Raw genomic sequence first — 20,158 nt, forward strand, 5'->3', positions numbered from 1 at the left:
CAAGGCCGTCGAACTCGTCTGACCCGGCAAACGAACAATATGACAATTCCAACGCCTCATCTAATGCGACTACTTATCTTCTTGCTCTCCACGAGTCCCTTCGAGAAGAAGTTGGACAGTTATCACATGCAATTACGGATCTAGATGCTCGTGCTAGCATGGCGATCATGAACGAATGCCTTCGACTCAAGGAGGATATGGCGCATACGAACGCTGCTGTCAGCAGCATTCGAATGCAGGTGCAATGGCTCATGAACCCTCGCATCCACCAGAGCCAACGGACAGGGGTTCGTACCAACAACAGCAATAACGGCAATGAAACACGAACCGGGCAGCTAGGTTCCTCGGCGTCAGGACCAAGCAGTGCTGCTGCGCCATCTCCGGGATTTCTTCGGCCCCGAAGACTCAGCGACAGCGGACGCGAAGGGACCAAACTTTGATAGAGTGCATGTGCGCACTATCATTCGACTCAACGAATAATGATATCTGCTATAACTGCTTTTACTAGACTAGGTCTGAAGAGATGGCGCTGTGTGTTTTTTCGCGACTGACTTTCTGATACCCAGCGGCCACATTCGAGTTGTATTGTAGCCTATAGATAGCCTTGTGATATTTCGGTGATAAATTGTTGGTATTGGTCTGTACTAAACCTGCTGTACCACCAGGCCTACTGATTCATCTTCTTTAATGATATAGAATACTTTCTTAACAAACATTGCGCTATCTTATGCTTTGCTAATGCTTTTTGTGCAAACATGGTTTGTTGCTTATAAAAAGGTTAACTTTCTAGTAATGTTCAACTGATGACAAAAAAGGAACAAATAGTGTATAAATTCTATACTGTAATAAAGAGGGGGTATATACTCAGGATTCATACAGGGGCATATCAATGTAGGACAACAACGCCGAGTCTTAACTAATTTTGTCCTTCCTTTTCCACACTCCTTCCAACTCCTCATCAGCCTTTCCAAATGGAATGTAAGAGACTCGATCATTCCTGTTTCACCATCCCCGAAACACGTACCGAGTCTCTACCCTGCATTAGTTTTCCCACACACGAAAAAAAAAAAAAAAACACCAGAGAAAATCCAAACACACACACACACACACACACACAAAATCAAAACAAGGGCATATTAACCGAATTCACATAATCAATATTATCCTTCGTCCCCTCGATCCGATCATGACAGGTCCCGAAAATCCGGTCCCAGAGTCTGGTCTGCTTCCCGTAGTTATGACTCTTGCGCCAGCCCTTCCGGTGATGGAGATCATGGTCTTCGATGACGATCTCCGCACCAAGGAACTCGAGCAGCCAGGTTAGGGTCGAGGCGCCGGTTGAATGTAAGCGCAGACCGCTGTGGCCCAGGACCTCGGTGAAGGCGATGTACTGGTGGCAGAGCCACCACTCGTAGAAGCCGAGGGGGAGGCCCATGAACTTGAGACTGAAGTAAGTGGCCATGGGAACACCGACCATGTCGAAGAATTCCTGTTCGTGGTCGGCGTAGGCGGCGAGTAAGGGGTTAGGGTGCTTTGTGAGGTGGTGAGTGCGGTGGAATTTCCAGAGGAAGCTGACGTCGTGCATGAGACGGTGGTACCAGTAGAACCAGAAGTCGAGGACGATGCCATAGAGACCGATTTGGAGCGGCAGCATGACCCAGTTCAGCTGGGAGGGGAGCTGGTTGATGTTGTAGGTGAAGTAGACGGCGAGGGCCATGCGTGAGCCTGTCGTCTTGTAGAGTGATGTTACGACTTTGGCGATGCCGACGTCTGGGACGCCATCGCGGTCGTGCTTGTCGCCGTCGAGGAAGCCGTAGATGTGGCCCAGACGGCGGAGGATGTGGACTTCGAAGATGACGACGGCGTTGAAGGCCATGAAGTAGAAGTTGAAGACGGCTATTGGGCCTAGATTGTGGCCTGTGAAGGTGGCGTAGACTTGGTGCATGAGTAGCGGTAGGGCTCCGTAGAAGAGGACCCAGATGTTCAGCGACCATTGCGTGATGTAGGGGACTTTTTCATCCTTTTGGTGCACGGGGATTTCCTTGTTGAGCTCGGTTGGGTGCACGTTCAGCAGCTCGATGGCCCAGTGGTTGATGTTCCATTCGTCGCGGCTGGCGGTGCGCCAGGTGGACTTCATCGAGTCCTTGGGGTTGGGCTTGGTAGCCATTTTCGCTGTTCTTAGACTTGATCTGGGTCTCTTGGATATGGCCGCCCTCTTCTGGGGGATGTTGGCGAGGGAGGAGCCATTGTTTATATCGTTTTGTCCCTAGAGGGGCTACCGGTAGTTCCGGAGAGAGGGTGTGTTTCTACATGTGAAAGTGAAGGAAGAAAAGAGGCTGTTTTGCAGTGTAGGATGGAAAGTACTGGAGTGTAGATCATCATCTGTAGATCTTTTTTTTTTTTTTTTTTTCCCAACAAAAAAGAGATGTGGCCCCTGAATGGGCTCCGGTAATGAGGGTCCATCAAACTAAAGCCCCAGATCGGTAGTTAACTATGGTTCGCATGTGAAGTAACCCACAGTTAACATGGCTCCCCGCGCAGATATGCCTCGGGGTCTCGGGCATTGAGTCATTCGGATTGTATTTAGTTAATTTTTTTCTGATCAGGCAGGGTTGTTTTAGGGGTGTAGCAAGCTGGTTGTGGTTGTAGATGTTGTTGTTCGGCAGTGGGTTCTATGGGGATGTCGTTGCCGTTGTGCGGGGAGCATCCTAGTCCAACTTGGGAATGGGTTGCGAGAGCTTGCTGATAGGCGACTTCACATCCAAACAAGACCAAATAGAATGAATTGAGACTTGGTAGATGACTTAAAACTTGGGAGCCTAGGCATTTCGGTCCAGTATCATCATGCAATCAATCGTCTCCATGACCTGAAGAAAAGGGACCCATTTCGTAATAGAAAAAGTCAAGCGCAACCCTGAGTAAGCCAGCCTCAATTTATAATGCCTACCATTTCCCTTGAGTTGCTTGGAGTAGTCATTCCTCTTTTTTTTTTTTTTTTTTTTTTTTTATAAGGAGCTGGCTTATTGGCTGGTTGTTGGAATTTAGGACTATCTCACCATCTCCGTTCTTTTCGTACCTGTGATGGAAATTGCCAATGTAGAGTAGTTTGGCGTTTCTTTTACTTACAATATAGGTAATGGTAAAAAGAAAGAAAAATAAATACCCTCTTTATCAGAGGACTGCTACGCCTCCCGACACTTATCATAGTAAGAAGAGTAGGCCGTGGTGTCCCCTGGGATCATTATACAGCTGCAAAAAACAACCACATTGATCTGTTTATCTGTTTACTTTGAGCAACGTTTGAAAAGCCTCCTGAGGGACATTTTTTTCGAACATATCCAAGAATACCTATATAGTTCCAGGTAGCACTAGAGACAATGATTCTAACTAAGGAAACATGTTCTGCCATTGGCAGTGAATGAGCACGTACCACCTCCTATGGAAGAATGATTTTTGCATTATGCCATGGCCACATTGTACAGTCAGCTATAAGAGTATACCTGGCATACGAAGTGCATTACACGTTCACATGTAATACGCACTCTTGCTTTGACGTGTCATAGCCCAGTAATATAATATCAGGCGCCAGTATCAGCAGCCAAAGAGATAGACACGTATGTGGCAAAGACTCACAAGCCATTCTCGTTTCCACTAACTTCCATTTCTAAGATTTAGGAACAGTACAAGCGCTTTCTCACAATGGATGCACTTAGAAATGATAGAGAAGAATATAATGTATAATCCTCCCCTGTAAATGCTGACCTCAGTCATCTAACATATGTTTCTGTACTCCTCCCCAATGACCACCCAGTCACATTCAGTGTAGGAATGAATCGGCTAAAAAACACGTCAGAAGGAAAATCCTCGGCATATGACGCAAACTGCCAACAAATTCTACTCGAAATCATGATGCATATCCTGCGGCATGCGACTACTCTGACAAGGAAATACGGTGCCTAGTGACAAGGTCTAGTCAATCAATATCTGTTGGGACGAAAATCATCCGTTTCGTCTTTTCTTGATCCACAGTAGATGATTTTCCGGCGTTCACTCACACGAATGCCCTTGCATTTGGGGAGAGGCAGATGCTGAGCCCCGCGGTTCCCATCATTCGAGGTGATGTAGGTATTTCATCTGGGTAATACTTTTCTCTGGGGGAAGGGGGCCGGGGCCTTCTTTGAGTGACATGGAAAAAATGTTAAAGTTGTTGGCGTCTATCTAGAGTATTGACTAGGCGTGTCTAAGGGGGTCTCCAGCCGTTATGTCGTTCCGTCAATGTCAATGCTGCTAAACCAGAACACTAATATACATTATTGCCGCAGCTTTTGCTCAGAATTCCTGGTTGTTCCATGTTGCTTCGTCAAAGCAGCTGCTATGATAACTGCTCTAACCACCGTCGAAGGGCCTCTAAATCATCTTTGTGACTCTGATATATTGGCATCGCTTCGTCATATTCCTCGTTGGAGACCCACCCATCCTTCCCGAGAAGTTGAGCTCGCAGGTTTTCGTATTCATTGAAAGCTATTGACCACTCTTCTCCCTGGCGCCGTCCGTTCCTGATTTCCTCTTCAGTAGATAATATTGGGCACTGCATTCTTAATCCTTTTTTTCTTCGCGATCTGGTCCCAGTTTTCGTAGATTTGGACGAGAAGCTCCCTTAAGGGCACTGCACCATCAGATGAAGATTGCCCGATATGATAGAAAATATAAGAGGCAGGATCGTCATCATTCTGCATGGCATCCACAGCCTTTACAAGAAGCGGGTTGAATTTCCTTGAAGCCAATTCGTAAAACTTCTTCAATCGCAGTCTTTCATGTGATTCTCTGGCGAGTTCCTTTTTTGTGGGTGAAAGAGTGTCAAAGTTATCGGGTAGTTCAGGCTGGATCGCTCCCCATGGGTAAGGGTCGTCACAATCAAAGGCCGAGGGGAATCTGACCTGTAAGAAGAGTGGGGCAATATAAACCGCTTGCCAATCGATTATACTGGATATCGTCCTTAGATCCTTCGGGTCAACAAAGATATTATCGAGATGAAGGTCGTGGTGCATAAGAGTGGGCCTGGTAACCTCTCCCGTAGGGTATGATATAGGGCAAAAGCGTTATGAACTTCTCCAATAGTCGAGTATGGTTGTTTATTGCGCCCTGCGTTCTTCCTACAGTCGCTGGAACACCCTTGGGCTTGTGGGTTGCGGACTTCTGGATTAGTGATATCTCACGGCGCTCAACTGCTGCAAGATACTCCTCTACCGTTCGCCCTGCAGATTAAGGTTAGTGTACTACTACCTAGAAATGGATAGCAAATACCAGGGGGGGAAGCCAGAATGCAGCGTCGCGGAAGCACGTACATGGACCCCTCACGCCTTGCTCTTGTCTTTCATCAGCGCAGAAAGAACGCTCGGTTGTTGAGCCAATAACAAACCTTGATGCTGCCTCCTGTTTTAGCATAGGCAGCTGGGTCTGGTCAACGGCATCATAACCGTGAGGGCGTGTAGTCTTGAATATAGACTGCCATGACCTGTAAATGTAGTGTTTACAAATTTCTTCTCGATTTCTACCAAGATTTTCACCAAGCCAAAGCGCTGTTTTTAGGACAGAGTGGCCCAAACATCGCTCAGCTGGCGGCCATTCGCTCTCTCCATCAGGATGTATTCTGTACCCACTGAATTCAACTCTGGTGATTGTGAGCTCCAGGTCAGAACGTTAGGGACTGGAATATCAAGCACATTACGAAGCTATAATGATAATATCTCGTTGGTTAGCAAGTCAAGGTTAGGGTAAGATCTAGTTCCGAGCACCTGAGAGGCATGCGCCTAGAGTGCTTGGACGTTGAACTCAACATTTTATCGACTCAGTTGACTGTGCTCATCGTATAGCCAACGGCCGGAAGTATAGCAGAACAGGTTTTTCCTTGTTGCGTTAGGTCCATGGGTATTCGTCGAACCAACAAAACGATGAAAAACCCCTTGGCCCAGAACAGACATTTTCATAATTCTTTGTCTGTTAGGAAACTGGTTCAATGGTTTAAAGGGTCTATGGAGGATGCCCATTATGATGGTTTGTCGCAGCAAATCTTGGAGGACAAAAGGAGCTCAGAACTCATCCAAAGGGGCGGTAAGTCACGATTTGTGGTGTCAGGGCTTAGATGTTGGTCCATGACAGAGCCGACTCTGCTAAGCTGTCTCACTATGTAATGGTCGACCGTGCAGAAACAGTTAAAGGCTTTTACAGATCTATGTAAGCTCCACGAAGTGAAACCGATCTATCTTCATGTAGGAGGCAGGTTATTAATTTGCCTTGAGCATGTTCAACGGCATGGGAAAAAAAGCTCTGATCAGTAGAAACTGCGGTTCATACAAAGACGTGCTAATAGAAAGATTAGACACACAGCCCTAGTATACAAGGGTATGGATTGGACATTTCCTCAAATTAAACACATTGAGAAAGGGAAATTCTCCCAGTCGACATTAGTTCTGCACCCTGAATAGGGCTGCATAAGTTTTTGATGGGGTTCATGCCGTCTACCCGCTTGCAGCCATTCCGCCCCACAGTAGCCAACCAATCAGAGTCTGAACCGAACCCTTGCTGTTTCAACACCTTCAGATCAGAATTTGATCCAAAAAAAAAAAAAGTCACAATAGCATGTGGAGGATGCAAAAAGGAAAGCCGAACGCGGGGGTCGAACCCGCAACCTTGAGATACCGTGATGACTAAGAGTCTCACGCTCTACCGATTGAGCTAGCCCGGCTTTTGTTGAAGGCAGGGAGGATTAGTTTGGTATATGAGCAGTGGCTTGTAGCAAAAATCCTGCAGCCCTAATCCAAGTACATGATACATGGTATCGGAGACATGGAAGGCCCAGGTTTGGAGGTGAAGAAGATGTTCCTTTCACTGGGAATTCTTCCAGCTATATTCTAAATATCTACTTTAGTAGATATCTAAATTAGAGCATTCCATCCTCTGGGTGCGTTGTAGCGTACGGGGACAACGGATATATATAAACATTCGCAAGCCATGGATATATTAGCTTCCTATTGTCTACCTTCCAGCAAATGGCGTACTATAGATTCAGGCTAGAGCAGGTCTATCACTGTAGACAAGATTCCTCTCGGACCTCGTGGCATTGCAGAGAACTATCGATGAAATTCCTGTCGGGTCACTTCCCGGCATTGTGGTTTATAGGGTTCCAAACGACCTTGCCGAGCAATCCGACAAGGTAGTGAAGATCCTTATGGGGAATAATTTAAAGGGATTCGTAATTGTCATATGGAATGAAGCTGGAAAGCTGAGATCTTCAATTCGACCTTAGGCAGTAGTGGTGTTTATCCGTTGTTGGTGTTGATGCAACATTTTCTCTGCCTCTAGGGTAGGACCAGAGCAAAGTCATTCAAACATGGATTGAATATATACAGCTTTGCCGACTATATCTGAGTATAATTTCTAGATATACTGCCTGTTCGAGCCTGCTCTTCGTGTCTAAATATAACTTGGAGGGTATGTAACGCTAACCCTAGGAACTTCAGTTACTACCAAACTCCTCCAAGATTTTTCGCCAGTAGTAAGACAATTATCTAAATAGACAGCCCCTAATTACTAGCATTTCAAGACCTCATCATATTATTATGATTTTAAGATATGATGATTCTCAGAGTCTCTACAGCCCCCGCTGCCCGCCATAATTTAGCCTATATAATCACCCACTAAGTACTCCGTATGCTTGACTAATTTCCCCACACCAAGTTGGAGATACACCTGTACATCCCCCTCACCACCAGTTTAAACTGCCCTTAGATCCCCAAGTCCCTCCTGCAACAGACAAACTAACCAATTAACCAATAAAAGGAAACCATGTCAATACCCAAAGCCAACATCCTCCTAATCGGCAGCGGCGGCGTGGGCACAATCGCAGCCCTAAACCTCGAAGCAGGCCAACTAGCCCACGTAACCGCCGTCCTACGTTCAAACTACCAAGCCGTACTATCTAACGGCTTCAACATCACATCCTGCGACCACGGAGTTCTAAAAGGATGGAAGCCAACCACCAGTACGAACTGTTATCCCCAAACCCAATTCTATAGTATATCCCCGCTAATCATGTCATAAATCAGTAACAAATCTCATCCGCGAGACAACACCCGAATCCCCAAAATATGACTACATAGTCTGCACCACAAAAGTCATCACCGATTGTCCCCCGTCAACAGTCGATCTGATCAAGCCGGCCGTAACGCCAGGCCACACTGTGATCGTGCTGATCCAAAACGGATTGAATATTGAAAAGCCCTATTTAGCCGCTTTCCCTGAGACCATTGTCCTCTCGGGTATAAGCATGATCGATTCGCATGAGGTTTCACCGGGGGTGATTGAGCACGGGTCCGCGGATGATCTGGTCATTGGTGCATTCCGGAATCCTAATTTGGATGTTGGGGCTGAAGCGGCAGCCGCAGAGCGCTTCGTCAGGTTGTACTCTGCGGCTGGGAAGACGAAGTGTATATTTGGACCCGATGTGGCGTATAGTCGGTGGAGGAAGTTGGTTTTAAATGCGTGTTTGAATCCGATCTGTGCGCTTACGGGTTTGGATACAGGGCGTATTCGGCTTGCGGGTGATGCGGTTGAGATGCTTGTTAGACCTGCGATGGAGGAGATTCGGGCGGCGGCGAGGTCTGTCGGGGTGGATTTGCCGGAGGATGTCTGTGAGAAGGTTATTGAGGCTTATCCTGTGACTATGTATCTGCCTCCGAGTATGTTGGAGGATGTTTGGAAGGTTTGTTGATTCCTTTATTTTTAGTGGTTGTTTTGCTGACGGTCTGTGATAGGGCAATCTTGTCGAGGTCGAGAGTATTGTTGGAGAACCGCTTCGGGTCGGTCGTGCTAATGGAGTGGCTATGCCAACCCTGTCTGTTTTATATAATCTGCTGAAGGGAGTTCAGTGGAGGACGAAGGAGAAGAGAGGGCTGATTGAGATACCGGCTCAGGGCAGTGATGTCGCGGATTCGTAAGACTAGTAAAGATAGGCTCTATATTACTTCAAGTAAGGGGGATAATCTTGTAATTGACATGAATGATTTCAAATAACCTCAATAATTCTAAGAAGACTGGAGAGACTTTGCTTGAGCTTCTGGATATACACGACATTTCTTATAAAAAGTAGGAAAAATATAACCGACATCATCCGAAAAAGCTATACATCACTGTGGTTGGCTCTTCAATCCGTCCACAATCCTCTGTGCACGCTCGAGGGTCGCTTGGGCTGCATCGACCTTAAATTGCAGTGTACTCGCCATTTCAGGGAACCTCCTTGCCTCCGTAACCTCACCCTCTTCAGCAATTATACAGTGAAGATCGTCACAAATATTGCCTACTTGCTCATCTAACGTGTGCTTCATCTCCTGGCAAATCTCTCTGACAATGGCTCGGCATTGGCTTTCGCTGATATTAGCGAGGTTTGGGAAGATGTTCGAGCTCGTGAGGTAGCTATGCATCAGCATTTTCCGTCGAGAATCAGACCCTCTCCCTGCATCAAAATTAGCTTGCTTTCGTATATAACACATGAGACAAAATCATATTAACGAGGAAGATTCCGAACCTGATTCACTGTTGCAATTATTATACGCAGGTCGCATTAAACCTGCAATATAGGAGCTATCATGGCCATGGAGAGTGTCTGTTTCTATCCGACTGTACACACTGAGGTTAATTCATGATGCTTGTACAGTTGGCAGGAGAGGGTGTGTTACCTTAACCCTTGGAGTAATTGATCTATAGACTGGTTAATAGCTGCAATCACGCAGTTCTCCCAGTCGTCCATGTTGTCGATGAAGTTTTCCAGAGCCAGGGGAGCTAGGTGCATTATATCTAGGGTGGGTTAGTGGAACACTCAGCTAGAGGGTTTGGCTGATACCGCATACCCTCTATTTGGGCTGTGTTCTCCTCAAATGTTCTTCTCACAGTCTCTTTTAATACAGTTTTCTGCATACAGACCCACTCTTGTATGGATGCCCAGCGTGCTTCGAGGTCGGTTTGCATGCCTTCGAGCAATTCCTCATTCCAACAATGGTAACCACCAGCACCGGGGGTAGAATGCGTTCCATAATTGCGACAAAAAGCAGAATATGTACTATGATGCCACTGCGATATGTTAGGCTGTTTTCATGATGATTCTCAGTAGTAACTCATAAACTTACACGCTCCCACCCCCCGCTAGCCTGTAATGCGCTGCGTTTCCACAAGGGGCAGCACTCATCTACAGCAATGAAGAACTGTTAGTCAATGTACTAATTGACCCTTTGGCAGAATACTCACACGTCACACCGAAGATCTCGTCACGAAACCGATCTTCAAGTCTTCTTGGAAACTCTCGAACTTCTGAATTTCGAAGGATAAGCCGCTACTCTATGTCAGCCGGATGCAGTTTCGCATATGATGCTCTTACCTCGCGAAAAACGTTCTCCACATCCCGTAATACTTGCCGAAGTGCATCGGCTCTCTCTGCGGTTACATCATCTGAACCCGCAAGGGCCCATTGCTTTACGGATCTCACAACAGCCGGCACCCGATGCTCTATAAACGCAGCTGTAAAACGAAACTGAGCCTCTGCTGGAACTAATTGACAATAACGACGAAGTTCCCGGATACCGCTTAGCCCGATATAGGTGTCGGCGTGTCTGTTTGCATCCTGGCGGTACTTGGAATACCATTCGTTACTGACGCAAAAGACCCGGACTTCAGCACCGTGGTTTTGAAGTAACTGTCTTGTGACCCTCAGATTTCGGCTCTCAACCAGAAACCGGTCAAGCCTATAAGAATATTAGTGATGCCTTTATCTTTCCTCTCATGTCTCCATTGAGCTCTATAACGTACTCAAATTTTGCGTCTTCATGATTTTCCCTACATTGACTCACGTTAGCATTGAATCAATAGTGTGAGTACAACTGCAATGCAAGGCAAGACTCACATGAGTTGTAATACCTCAGCGTGTCTATGCCTAGAGCTTCGTTTCCTCGCGAGCTGCTTATTGACTTGCTTAAGCCTGTTCTGCAGCTGCTCGATTTGCGCCGTAAGGTCACGGCAGTCGCGAGCCGTTTCGCTTGCATTTACTTCCTGAGTCACGTAAGCACTTGATCTCCAGTAATAGCATATCAACATAAGATGGCCGTACTTCGCTGCGTGTGCATACTATACGCAATGGTTGTCCTTGGGCACAGCGCCTCTTTATTTCTTCAATACTCTGATCGGAAACGCACCGAGAAATTGTCGTCACGACGAAAACCTCGTGGCATGAATGCCTGAGGTACCTTTCCGTCGCCCGAACTCTGGCGAAGTTCAGGTCACGAAAGCCTAGTTTTCGGTATTAGTGTATAGAAAATTCAAATGTAGGAGATAGGGGACAAACCAGGCAAGTCGGCCAACACCAATCCTGTCTTCAAGACAGGCGACCGTAGGTATACCCTAGAAAATGTTAGTCGTAAAGTAGAACTGCGCAATTTGCACATACCTGATCAGTTTAATGAAGGGCCAGATGGCAACCTCACTCTCACCACGTGGGTCCATTGTAAGCATATCAAGATGAGATCTGCATTCTTGGACACTACCCGGAATAATGGTGTGCTGAAGCGCCGCACCCCCAGGGCGTCGCGTACATGATTGAGCTGCCCAATCTTTAAGCTGCTCCAATATTCTAGACAAAGCACCGTCAGTCTGATCGGAAAGGAACTCGTGTGTAAGCCCCGGCCGGTCTCTAAAGAGTGAATTCAGGGTGCTCCATGCTCTGGTTGACCGGTCACGGATTCTTTCCTGCTCTTCTATGCTAGTAACTTCGCGGTAGAGCTCGGTGTAATACATTCTAAAGCTCTGAACGAGCTCTTCTAGCAGCTCCTTCACTTCTTCCTCGTTCATGTAGTCAACGTCGATGGAATAACGATCTGGATGGCGCGCATCTGTGTGTCGAAACTCGGTAACTACCGAGGTACATGCAGCACCATCACCACTCTATGCATACGTTGTCAGAATATTATTGACATAAATAATCTCTCCCCAGGGAGGATGAACCTACTGAACGGGCAAGGCCTTCTTGATCTAGTAGAGAGTTTATCAGTCTGCTCTTGCCGACCCCGGAGTTTCCAATGAACCCCACCGTGCGCGTCTCGGGGCAGTCGAGCTTGTTCAACATGCGCACCTTTTCGCGCAGTTGAAAGAGATCAGAATCGTGGTCACGAGATAATGGGCATAGGTCCATATCATTTTGGAGGACTGATAACTGGGTTTTGATGTCTCGCAGGATTTCCTGTAAGCCAGCATTGTATATAGGGGCACGAGGCAAGTGTTCGCATCGCACATTGTATAAGGAAGAGTCGTCACTGTCTGCTGCGTCGTCGCCGTCCTCGCTCAATTGGTCGCTGTCATCACTTGGTGGCCCTCCATCATGCAGATGAGAATCCTCTAAATCGCTTGCTAAGCCGTCAACGACTGAATCGCGATTCAGAATAGGCTGTACCCGTGATGGCTCTGGTGTGGGCTCAGGCGTCGCATTGAACAAGCGCCCGTACGTGGATGTGGAATTGCCTGGGGATAGACCAGTACTCTGTCGCCGAGAATCATGCCTCCATGAAGGTGTCCGATGCGATGTAGGAGTTCCTTGGAGATTTAACGCTCGCAAAGGCTCCGTGACACCCAAGCTTAGATTTTCACGGTGACGAGGAGTCGCCGTGCTCTGGCTTGGAGTGTAAGCGCGGTGACTGGAGTCTTCAGAGTCCGACGCGGAAGGCGTCCGTTCACCCCCTATTGATGAAGGAGGATCCTCGTCCGCGACTTCCACGGAAGGTATAATGGCACTGAAGTTGAAGTCTTGGGTAGAAAGATTGGATGCTTGGGGGGAAGAACCCTTGAAAATATAAGGTGTTGACATTGGGACAATGACTATCAGTCTTTACTTCTTTATCGCAGTTATCGGTGTTATGTAGCATTTTACAGAAGATGGAAGCAGGATATGAGACTCTATGGGATCTTAAATAACCACGAGGGTGCCTTGCCTGAGGATTCCCCGCACCACTAAGTGGATTGCGAAATACAACATAGCCTCGTTACCCTTGTCAAGCGCTACTTTAGCATCTATTCTAGTGGTGCTAGAGGCCTCGTCATATTAGGAGTCTTGCACCATATATGGTAGTTGTAACAGATGCCGATTCGAGGAATGGCCGTCTTTTCAGAATGTAGGCCACAGCCTTGCCTTCTGAAACAATTGCGGTTAGAGATGATAAGCTCTGGCTTGCTAAGAACCCTCGAGTAGTCCAGGAGAATAGTCGATGGTGTGTTTGGAAATGGAGGCCAGGAATTCTGAGGGCGCTAAAATGTACTGGGGGGTTTTCATGCAAAGTCACTGCGCCGCATCAATAATAGGAAGGAGCCCGTGACGACCGGGGATTATGCGACCCACGCGAGCCATACTTTGTACAATGCAATTATGCATTCAACCAAATACAGACTTATCAAGATTCCTACACGCTTTCTTATTGGACTGTATTTTTATCATCACAATCGGGTCGTAGTTACTAGTAGTCGCACGGCTGTGGCTGACGTGCATCACGCAAGGGTACAGCCCGAATGAGAATGCAAGATGCCAGTGTATCGAAAGTAATTGAAACACGGGGTAGTTATTTACTATATTTATAGACCATTCTATACGATAACTTAATCTAACCCAATGACCTGCTTCTGTTTGTAGCGGCCCGGCCCGATTTTAGCCCTATGAAAAGCCATACTTGCTGCTGGGTTTTGATCTTGTATGGATGATTGGCGTAGGCAGAGCCATCAAGTTTCTTACGATAGACTACAATGCTGTTTCTGCAAAAGGCCCAGAAACATGAATGTACTGATGGCAGACCTATGAACTAAGCATATTACTGCCGGGGTGGTAACTGGAAGACCTTACCTGGTCAATATGGATTAGATGTGGATATCTATGTCTAGCTCTTACCTATATATGAGGAAAGAAATAAATGAGAAAATAAACAGAAATTATATATCTACATAATTATATTATTAAAATTCTCTCAAGTCAGGCTACTATCAAGTCTACTCAGCCATAGCTTTAGGACAGGCACTGCAGGGATGTTGGCCTCGGCCCCGGCAACTTTCGCCGACCACTCTGCCGAACGCCATAACGCCATGCTATTAGCAAGGAGAGCTTGTATTTACACCCCAGTAAAGATGTCTAACACCCGTCTTTGATCACATACAGAACCATACCCCAGAAAGCAAAACACAGAGAACAATATGGCAACCATCGCCAAACACATAGCAGCATCAATCCGACCAAAACCAAGTGTACTCCTGATCGGCAAACTCTATCATTGCACGGGTGAATGATCCAAACTCCAAACCAAATACAAAGCACATCAGTTCACAGGCAATCGACAGCGATTCTTACAGAACTGTCAATCTGTAACATGGGATGGGGTTGCAGCACTTTACTGAACGAATTCAACACCCGAGACTGGGCCATTCGACAAGGAGCTTATTCACGCCCTGCCGCCAACATCGAGGTTTATCTGTCTTAATGGCGCGGGATACGACGGGATGGATATAAAAGCTTGCAATGAACGGGGTATACAGATTTCTAATACCTCGAATGTTGTTGGGGATGCCACGGCCGATGTGGCCATGTTCTTGATGTTGGGCGTGTTGCGCCAGGCTATGATACCTTTAGTATGTATTAGGAAAGGACAATGGAAAGGCGATACACCTCTAGGCCGTGACCCCGGGGGCAAGGTGCTTGGGGTGCTGGGGATGGGTGCTATTGGACAGGTGGGTGTTGGAACCAGGTATATGTGGTTGCTTCTGGCTTAAATGATTGCAGGCTATTGCGCATCGGGCTCGTACATTCGGCTTGAAAATAATCTATCATAATCGTTCCAAGCTCCCTAGAGATAAGGAAGATAGGGATATTTGCTTCTTCTCAGTCTTCAGCAGTACATCGGACTGAGTCAAAAACAGGAGACGCCGAATATGAGCCGTTCGATGAACTTCTGCGATATTCAGATATCATCAGCCTTAATTTACCGGCCACAGAGAAAACTCGACATATCATCTTAAAAGCCGAGTTCAAGAGAATGAAAGATGACGTGGTTATTATCAATACAGCAAGAGGCTCGTTACTTGATGAAGTAAATCTTAGTAGAAGCGTTGCAAACCGGCAAGGTAACGTCTGCTGGATTGAATGTTTTTGAAAACGAGCCAATTATCCACCCGGGTCTATTACATAACAGCAGAGTTATGATTCTACCTCATATTGGAACGACGACACACGAGACTAAGCGTGAGATGGAGTTATTGACTTTGCGGAACATAGAGATTGCCCTGAGCAATGGCAAGCTACTCACACCGATTCCAGAACAACAGCGAGGTCATTTCTGAGAGGACACATAAAGAGACAGGAGCTCTGTTTTATTAGTTGGATTCTATTACCCGGTATATGAGATAGGAGTATAAAATACTTAATTTTCGAATAAACAAAATTAATTTGTTCATTCTCGTGGACCCACATCTGAGCCTGCTACTAACTGCGCTGATTCAATCACAAAGCTGACCGCCACATGCCTTTCCACTTAGCCGGTAAACTACTTACCCCTACTCTAACACCTACTAACCCCAAATACTACAAGAGAAGCAATACAGAGCATTTCTTCATGATTCAGGATCACCAACGGGATCCACCGGAGCCATATCCGCCGCCATGTCCTTGTCCGTAGCCTTGCCCAGAGCCTTGGTTATATTCAGAGTCATACCCTTCTCTGTAGTCTGGTCTGTGGCTTTCCCTGGATCTTAGGTTATATCTAGAGTTATAACCTTGATCATCGCCATGACTCTGATGACTGTTGTGATGGCGACGTTGGCTGTGTCCTTGAGATTCAGAGTAATCATCGTATCCATGGCTGGACGATGATTCATTGTAGTAGTCTGCACTTTTTCCACCTCCATGACCGTGTTGGTGACTCTTATGGCTGCTATAATCGCCCCCGGAGTAATGCGACTGGTAGCCTTGGTGGCGAGATTCATAGTCTTGGCGTTGATGAGATACTTCATGGTAAGACTGATGGTGTTGTTGATACTGAGGCTCAGGTGGAGGTGTAGTCTGCTGCGAAGTCTCGTCACTCCTCGAGGAGCCACCCAGTCCAAAGCTAGAGAAAGCGCTGCTAAGCTTAGATATACCGGGAATGGGAAGGCTGGAAAGTTGGTCGAAGGGGGAAGACAGGTTTTGCTGTTCCTGCTGTTGGGGTGGGCGGTACTGTGACTGTCCTGACTGATTATGGGGCTTCTGAGCTGCATGGCTGTGACTATGGCCGTGCCCATGGGAGTGGCCACCCTCTCCTGTTTGGTTCTTTCCTGCCTTCACACCCTCGGCACTGAGGATATCGTCCAGTTCAGAGCCACGATCCGGCCTCGACTGCACCCAAGATTCGACTGCTTCGTACATGGTCCGATGTGCTTCATTGCGCATATCCCTCAGAGCGGGATGATGGAATACTTTGAGGCAATCCTCCACAACCTGCCGCTCGGAGATGTTGGTGTTTTCCCAAGCGTACAGGACGCGAGGTGCGACATATTTTAGAATGGCAGAAGCGACTTGACCAGCTGGCTCATTGAGAATGTTGGAGAAGTGATCCTTGGACAGTAAGGAGTGGGTAGGGTCGGTGCAGTGAGGGTCAGTCCATGGTTCATACTGGTGTTGGCCAGAAGCATCAATGACGCTAGAGGAGCCAGCCTGGAGCTGCTTGGAGGCGGCGTTGATGATAGGACGAACGAAGGGCGCCAATAGAGACATGACAAAAACGGTCAGAGTTTCAGTGATCGTCTCGACCAGTGTTTCCAGACCGGGGATATTCTCAATGATGGATGAGAGCTTCCGCACGACATTATCTCTGAACTGTAGGATAGGGTATATCTGATCAATGGTCTTGCTTGCATCGAAGTCAAGCAGTCCGCCCGAAGAACCCTGATTGGAATCATCAGCTCTGGCAGACCTGCTTTGTTCGCCGCCAAAGCCTCGGCTGCTGCCTGTGTCGAAGTCGTCACGGGATCGAGTAGATCCACGGGCTGAATAGCCTGAACGTTGACCGCCGTGCCTGTTTCTCGATTCTTGCTCGTCTGAGCGACGCCTGAGCTCCTCAGCTTCGTTAACAAGGTCCCTCGTACCTGGGACCTTGCCGAGCAGTGCTGTCAAGGCGCTAGCAGAGCCGGAAGATGTATTTGACTGTGCATCTCCCAGAGCAATATCCATTTCATTGACTTCTGACTGGGTGAAGTGATCGGTCGCTTCTCCAAGCATGGAATGGAAGAAATCAACCATACCGAATGTTCCTGTTACGAGAGGGTAGACACGGTGACCCTGAACTTTCATCTCAGTCCGCTTGCCGGTGTGTGGAAATACATTACGGAAGCCCATCTCACGAAGCGCAAGTTCGCAGTAGTTCGTGTGTGCTGCAAAGTCCTCAAGAGTATGGAGTCCTTGGCCGAGGCACCGCAAAGCTTCGCAGAGGTCTTCCTCGTTACCGTTCCTGCTATACAGCCTTCCGTAATGGATACTACGAGCCAAACTGTATTTGATATACCCAGAACTCGTGGACCAGTCACCTCGTTCGTTGGCGATATAGTTCTTCATGCCGGTATCGGGATCGATATCGAGCTCAATTTGACGCACCGGGCCACGCAGCCGAGAATCGTACTGACGTGCATCTTGGTTGTCGGCATAGTCCTTTGGGTTGCTTGTGAAGAAGCATTAGCCATACACAATTTCATATACATAGAGAGATATACGAACTCAATATGCTCCTCGGGACGATAAGTTCCGAGCCTGTCAGATGTGACCTCAAACTCCGCCGTCGCATATCCGAAAGTCATGAAAGACAGGATCCAGACAAGGATTCGGATGGTGTCAGCTTGAACACTCTTGAGGGTGCCGACGTCCATCGCCTGGGAGCTATAGAGGGTTAACGCGTGCAGCAGATAGCTTCGTAAGAGGTGCGACCCACTAATCACGCAACCAGTTGCCAAAATAGACGCGCTTGATCATGGTGGAAGTCCACTTATGGCCTTTGATGAAGGCAACGGTCTTAAGCATATCTTCAATATCGCCATGGCGCCAGTTCTTGCCCTCAACGGTGGAGATCGAAGCGATATCTAATCATGTCAGATGACAGAGTATAATTTTGGGGAAACCGACAAAGCCGAGGTCACATACTGCCAGCACCGAATGCCTGGACTTGAGAGGGAAGCACGACGAGCACAACACATAAAATAAGAAGGGCATTGAAGCCCATATTCATCCCTGACGCCATCGTTAATATGGCTGCAGGTCTGTAGTTGACGTTGTGAAATCTGAAGGAAAAATATCCGCGGAGGGGTAAAATGTGAGGAGAGGGAAAGATAAGCTTTAAGCGCTTGGCGTCACAGACTCACAGGAGCAAGTCAAAAGACACAAACAGCTGAATAGGAGTCTTTGTTCCCCAATTGCGTGTGGAAAAATTTTTACGAGAAGAAAATGTAAGGTCCGCTCTACGAAAATAATTTGCAGCTTTAAGAAAGGAAAATTTCTTGGTTTTTTCCTTTTTGGCTAGTTCTGATCTACAACACACGGCAGAGTGACAAAGTCTTTCCTGATGATTTCAGAGCCAGCCCCGCCACCAGCATCAGATAACCATTAAGGGTTCCCTACGGAATTAGAGGCTGGCTGAGCTTTGTGAGGCTGACGATCCGTGCAGTAGCTTCTGTACTCAGTACTGTACGCTAAGGGCTCTTTTCGGGTCCGTATTACAGCAGGTACGAGTATTTTTTAATGTGGAAGAGAATACTCCGAAGTAAGTGACAAGCTGACAAACCTCGACCAAGGATAAATATGGGGCACTAAAGCACTCTAAAAGGACCTCCTCTCGGTAGCTCCTTGGTATATGGGGCTAATCGAGTGGCACCACTCTTAGTAGCCTTGGGGCCCTGAGGAGGGGTTAAATGGATGGGTAATTTACAGACCGAACCACTGTATCCATCATACCATACTATGTTACATACTTGTACGAACCCTCTGTAGTCTGTTCGCCAACACCGTAAATATACAGTCGAATACGGGGCTCCATATTTCAGCTGATATCATCGCGGCAAACCATACGTTAGCGTATTTATCGAAACAAGCGAGCATCAACGTTTCTTAGTCCACGATCTCTAACATCCCATATTGGTCACTGCTCATGGATCTTCATTCTCGGAAGATGGAAAGTGGAACCCGGTCGATTGAAATTGACTCATAATCATCAAATAATGGCAATGATATGCATGGGATCGATATTTTGAATCGGAGGCACGCTGACCAAGCGATCCTCGGCTAAGTACTTCCGTTGTACCTGAACTTAGCCTTCAAGAAAACCATGCTTACAGAGTATACTAGGTATAGATGGGTAAAAACCACAAAAACCTTCAATATGTATTAAAATATTATCTAGTTCGGTAATGCAAATATTCTCTTTTCATGACAGTTATCCGGGCCTTGTCGTCCTTTGTTTGACTGAGCATATGTGAATCATTTGTAAAACAACCGTCACAACAGCTTCACGCTAGGGTTTCAGCCATGCCCAACTTCGCTTTGTTCTTTGTATTGTATGATCTTGAACTCTTTCACCGCCTAAAAAATGTGTCCTCCGAATAGGAGACGCACTGATCCCAAAATCCAGTCATTGCACCTTCAAGCCAAGTAGATGTTATTCTACTCAACCGACTGGTACACTACAAAAATGATAACCCAAGGGGACATGCCGAGCTGCTCCTCAACGAGTTGGCAAAACCCAGGCACGCACCGCTGCACAGGTTGCAAACTAGCAGCATACTGCTCTTCAGCATGCCAGAAAGACTATTAGAAACACACAAAAATGCGTGCACGGGGGCAAAAAAGTACAGCTGTTTCCTCATCCGCACCGCTCCCATTGACCCGGCGAAAGAGAATCCCACCGATGCGGACTATATTAAACCGATGCCCCTGGACTCATACGGTGATTGGTCTGCCGAACTGACGGAGTTGAAGAAAAGAGCCAGGTGAGGTGGCATTCTTGAACCAGGCAAATTCTTCTCCCACAGACCTGTTGATCGTTGGCATTATCATGTTTACCAGTAGTATGAGAAG

At 47.1% G+C, this 20,158-nt stretch overlaps 6 protein-coding genes and 1 non-coding gene across 7 annotated transcripts; 2 read left to right on the plus strand and 5 right to left on the minus strand.

Moving 5' to 3' along the window:
* Nucleotides 1–973: 973 nt before the first annotated feature.
* On the minus strand, nt 974–2,637 carry BDV27DRAFT_171282 (sterol desaturase family protein). The gene has a single exon (XM_032075562.1). The coding sequence runs from the start codon at nt 2,165–2,167 to the stop codon at nt 1,121–1,123; it is 1,047 nt and encodes a 348-aa protein (XP_031933134.1). The 5' UTR covers nt 2,168–2,637; the 3' UTR covers nt 974–1,120.
* Nucleotides 2,638–4,568: 1,931 nt separating this feature from the next.
* On the minus strand, nt 4,569–5,048 carry BDV27DRAFT_152468 (uncharacterized protein; the record flags this gene model as incomplete). The annotated part of the gene is made up of 1 exon (XM_032071568.1): nt 4,569–5,048. The coding sequence occupies one exon, from the start codon at nt 5,046–5,048 to the stop codon at nt 4,569–4,571; it is 480 nt and encodes a 159-aa protein (XP_031933135.1).
* A 1,613-nt stretch (nt 5,049–6,661) lies between these two features.
* Nucleotides 6,662–6,745, minus strand: BDV27DRAFT_t15. The gene has a single exon. It is a non-coding gene; the product is annotated as a tRNA-Lys (tRNA).
* Nucleotides 6,746–7,785: 1,040 nt separating this feature from the next.
* On the plus strand, nt 7,786–8,996 carry BDV27DRAFT_171284 (ketopantoate reductase family protein; the record flags this gene model as incomplete). The annotated part of the gene is made up of 3 exons (XM_032075563.1): nt 7,786–8,041; nt 8,106–8,761; nt 8,814–8,996. Exons 1-3 carry the CDS (start codon nt 7,846–7,848, stop codon nt 8,994–8,996), a joined length of 1,035 nt encoding a protein of 344 aa, XP_031933136.1. The 5' UTR covers nt 7,786–7,845.
* Nucleotides 8,997–9,185: 189 nt separating this feature from the next.
* BDV27DRAFT_140731 (uncharacterized protein) lies at nt 9,186–12,901 on the minus strand (the record flags this gene model as incomplete). The annotated part of the gene is made up of 9 exons (XM_032069716.1): nt 9,186–9,471; nt 9,735–9,852; nt 9,906–10,125; nt 10,182–10,240; nt 10,300–10,384; nt 10,430–10,793; nt 10,858–10,884; nt 11,492–11,985; nt 12,050–12,901. 9 exons carry the CDS (start codon nt 12,899–12,901, stop codon nt 9,186–9,188), a joined length of 2,505 nt encoding a protein of 834 aa, XP_031933137.1.
* A 1,367-nt stretch (nt 12,902–14,268) lies between these two features.
* On the plus strand, nt 14,269–15,408 carry BDV27DRAFT_140732 (D-mandelate dehydrogenase-like dehydrogenase; the record flags this gene model as incomplete). Its single annotated transcript, XM_032069717.1, has 6 exons — nt 14,269–14,353; nt 14,387–14,451; nt 14,488–14,799; nt 14,852–14,953; nt 15,006–15,158; nt 15,193–15,408. 6 exons carry the CDS (start codon nt 14,269–14,271, stop codon nt 15,406–15,408), a joined length of 933 nt encoding a protein of 310 aa, XP_031933138.1.
* On the minus strand, nt 15,335–18,511 carry BDV27DRAFT_97481 (heterokaryon incompatibility protein Het-C-domain-containing protein). The gene is made up of 4 exons (XM_032078102.1): nt 18,233–18,511; nt 18,024–18,171; nt 17,813–17,971; nt 15,335–17,756 (listed from the first exon to the last, which is right to left on the minus strand). Exons 1-4 carry the CDS (start codon nt 18,327–18,329, stop codon nt 15,692–15,694), a joined length of 2,469 nt encoding a protein of 822 aa, XP_031933139.1. The 5' UTR covers nt 18,330–18,511; the 3' UTR covers nt 15,335–15,691.
* Between the last annotated feature and the right edge of the window lie 1,647 nt (nt 18,512–20,158).

The sequence above is a fragment of the Aspergillus caelatus genome, assembly GCF_009193585.1.
Source record: "Aspergillus caelatus strain CBS 763.97 unplaced genomic scaffold BDV27scaffold_6, whole genome shotgun sequence".
Classification (NCBI taxonomy): Eukaryota; Fungi; Ascomycota; class Eurotiomycetes; order Eurotiales; family Aspergillaceae; genus Aspergillus; species Aspergillus caelatus.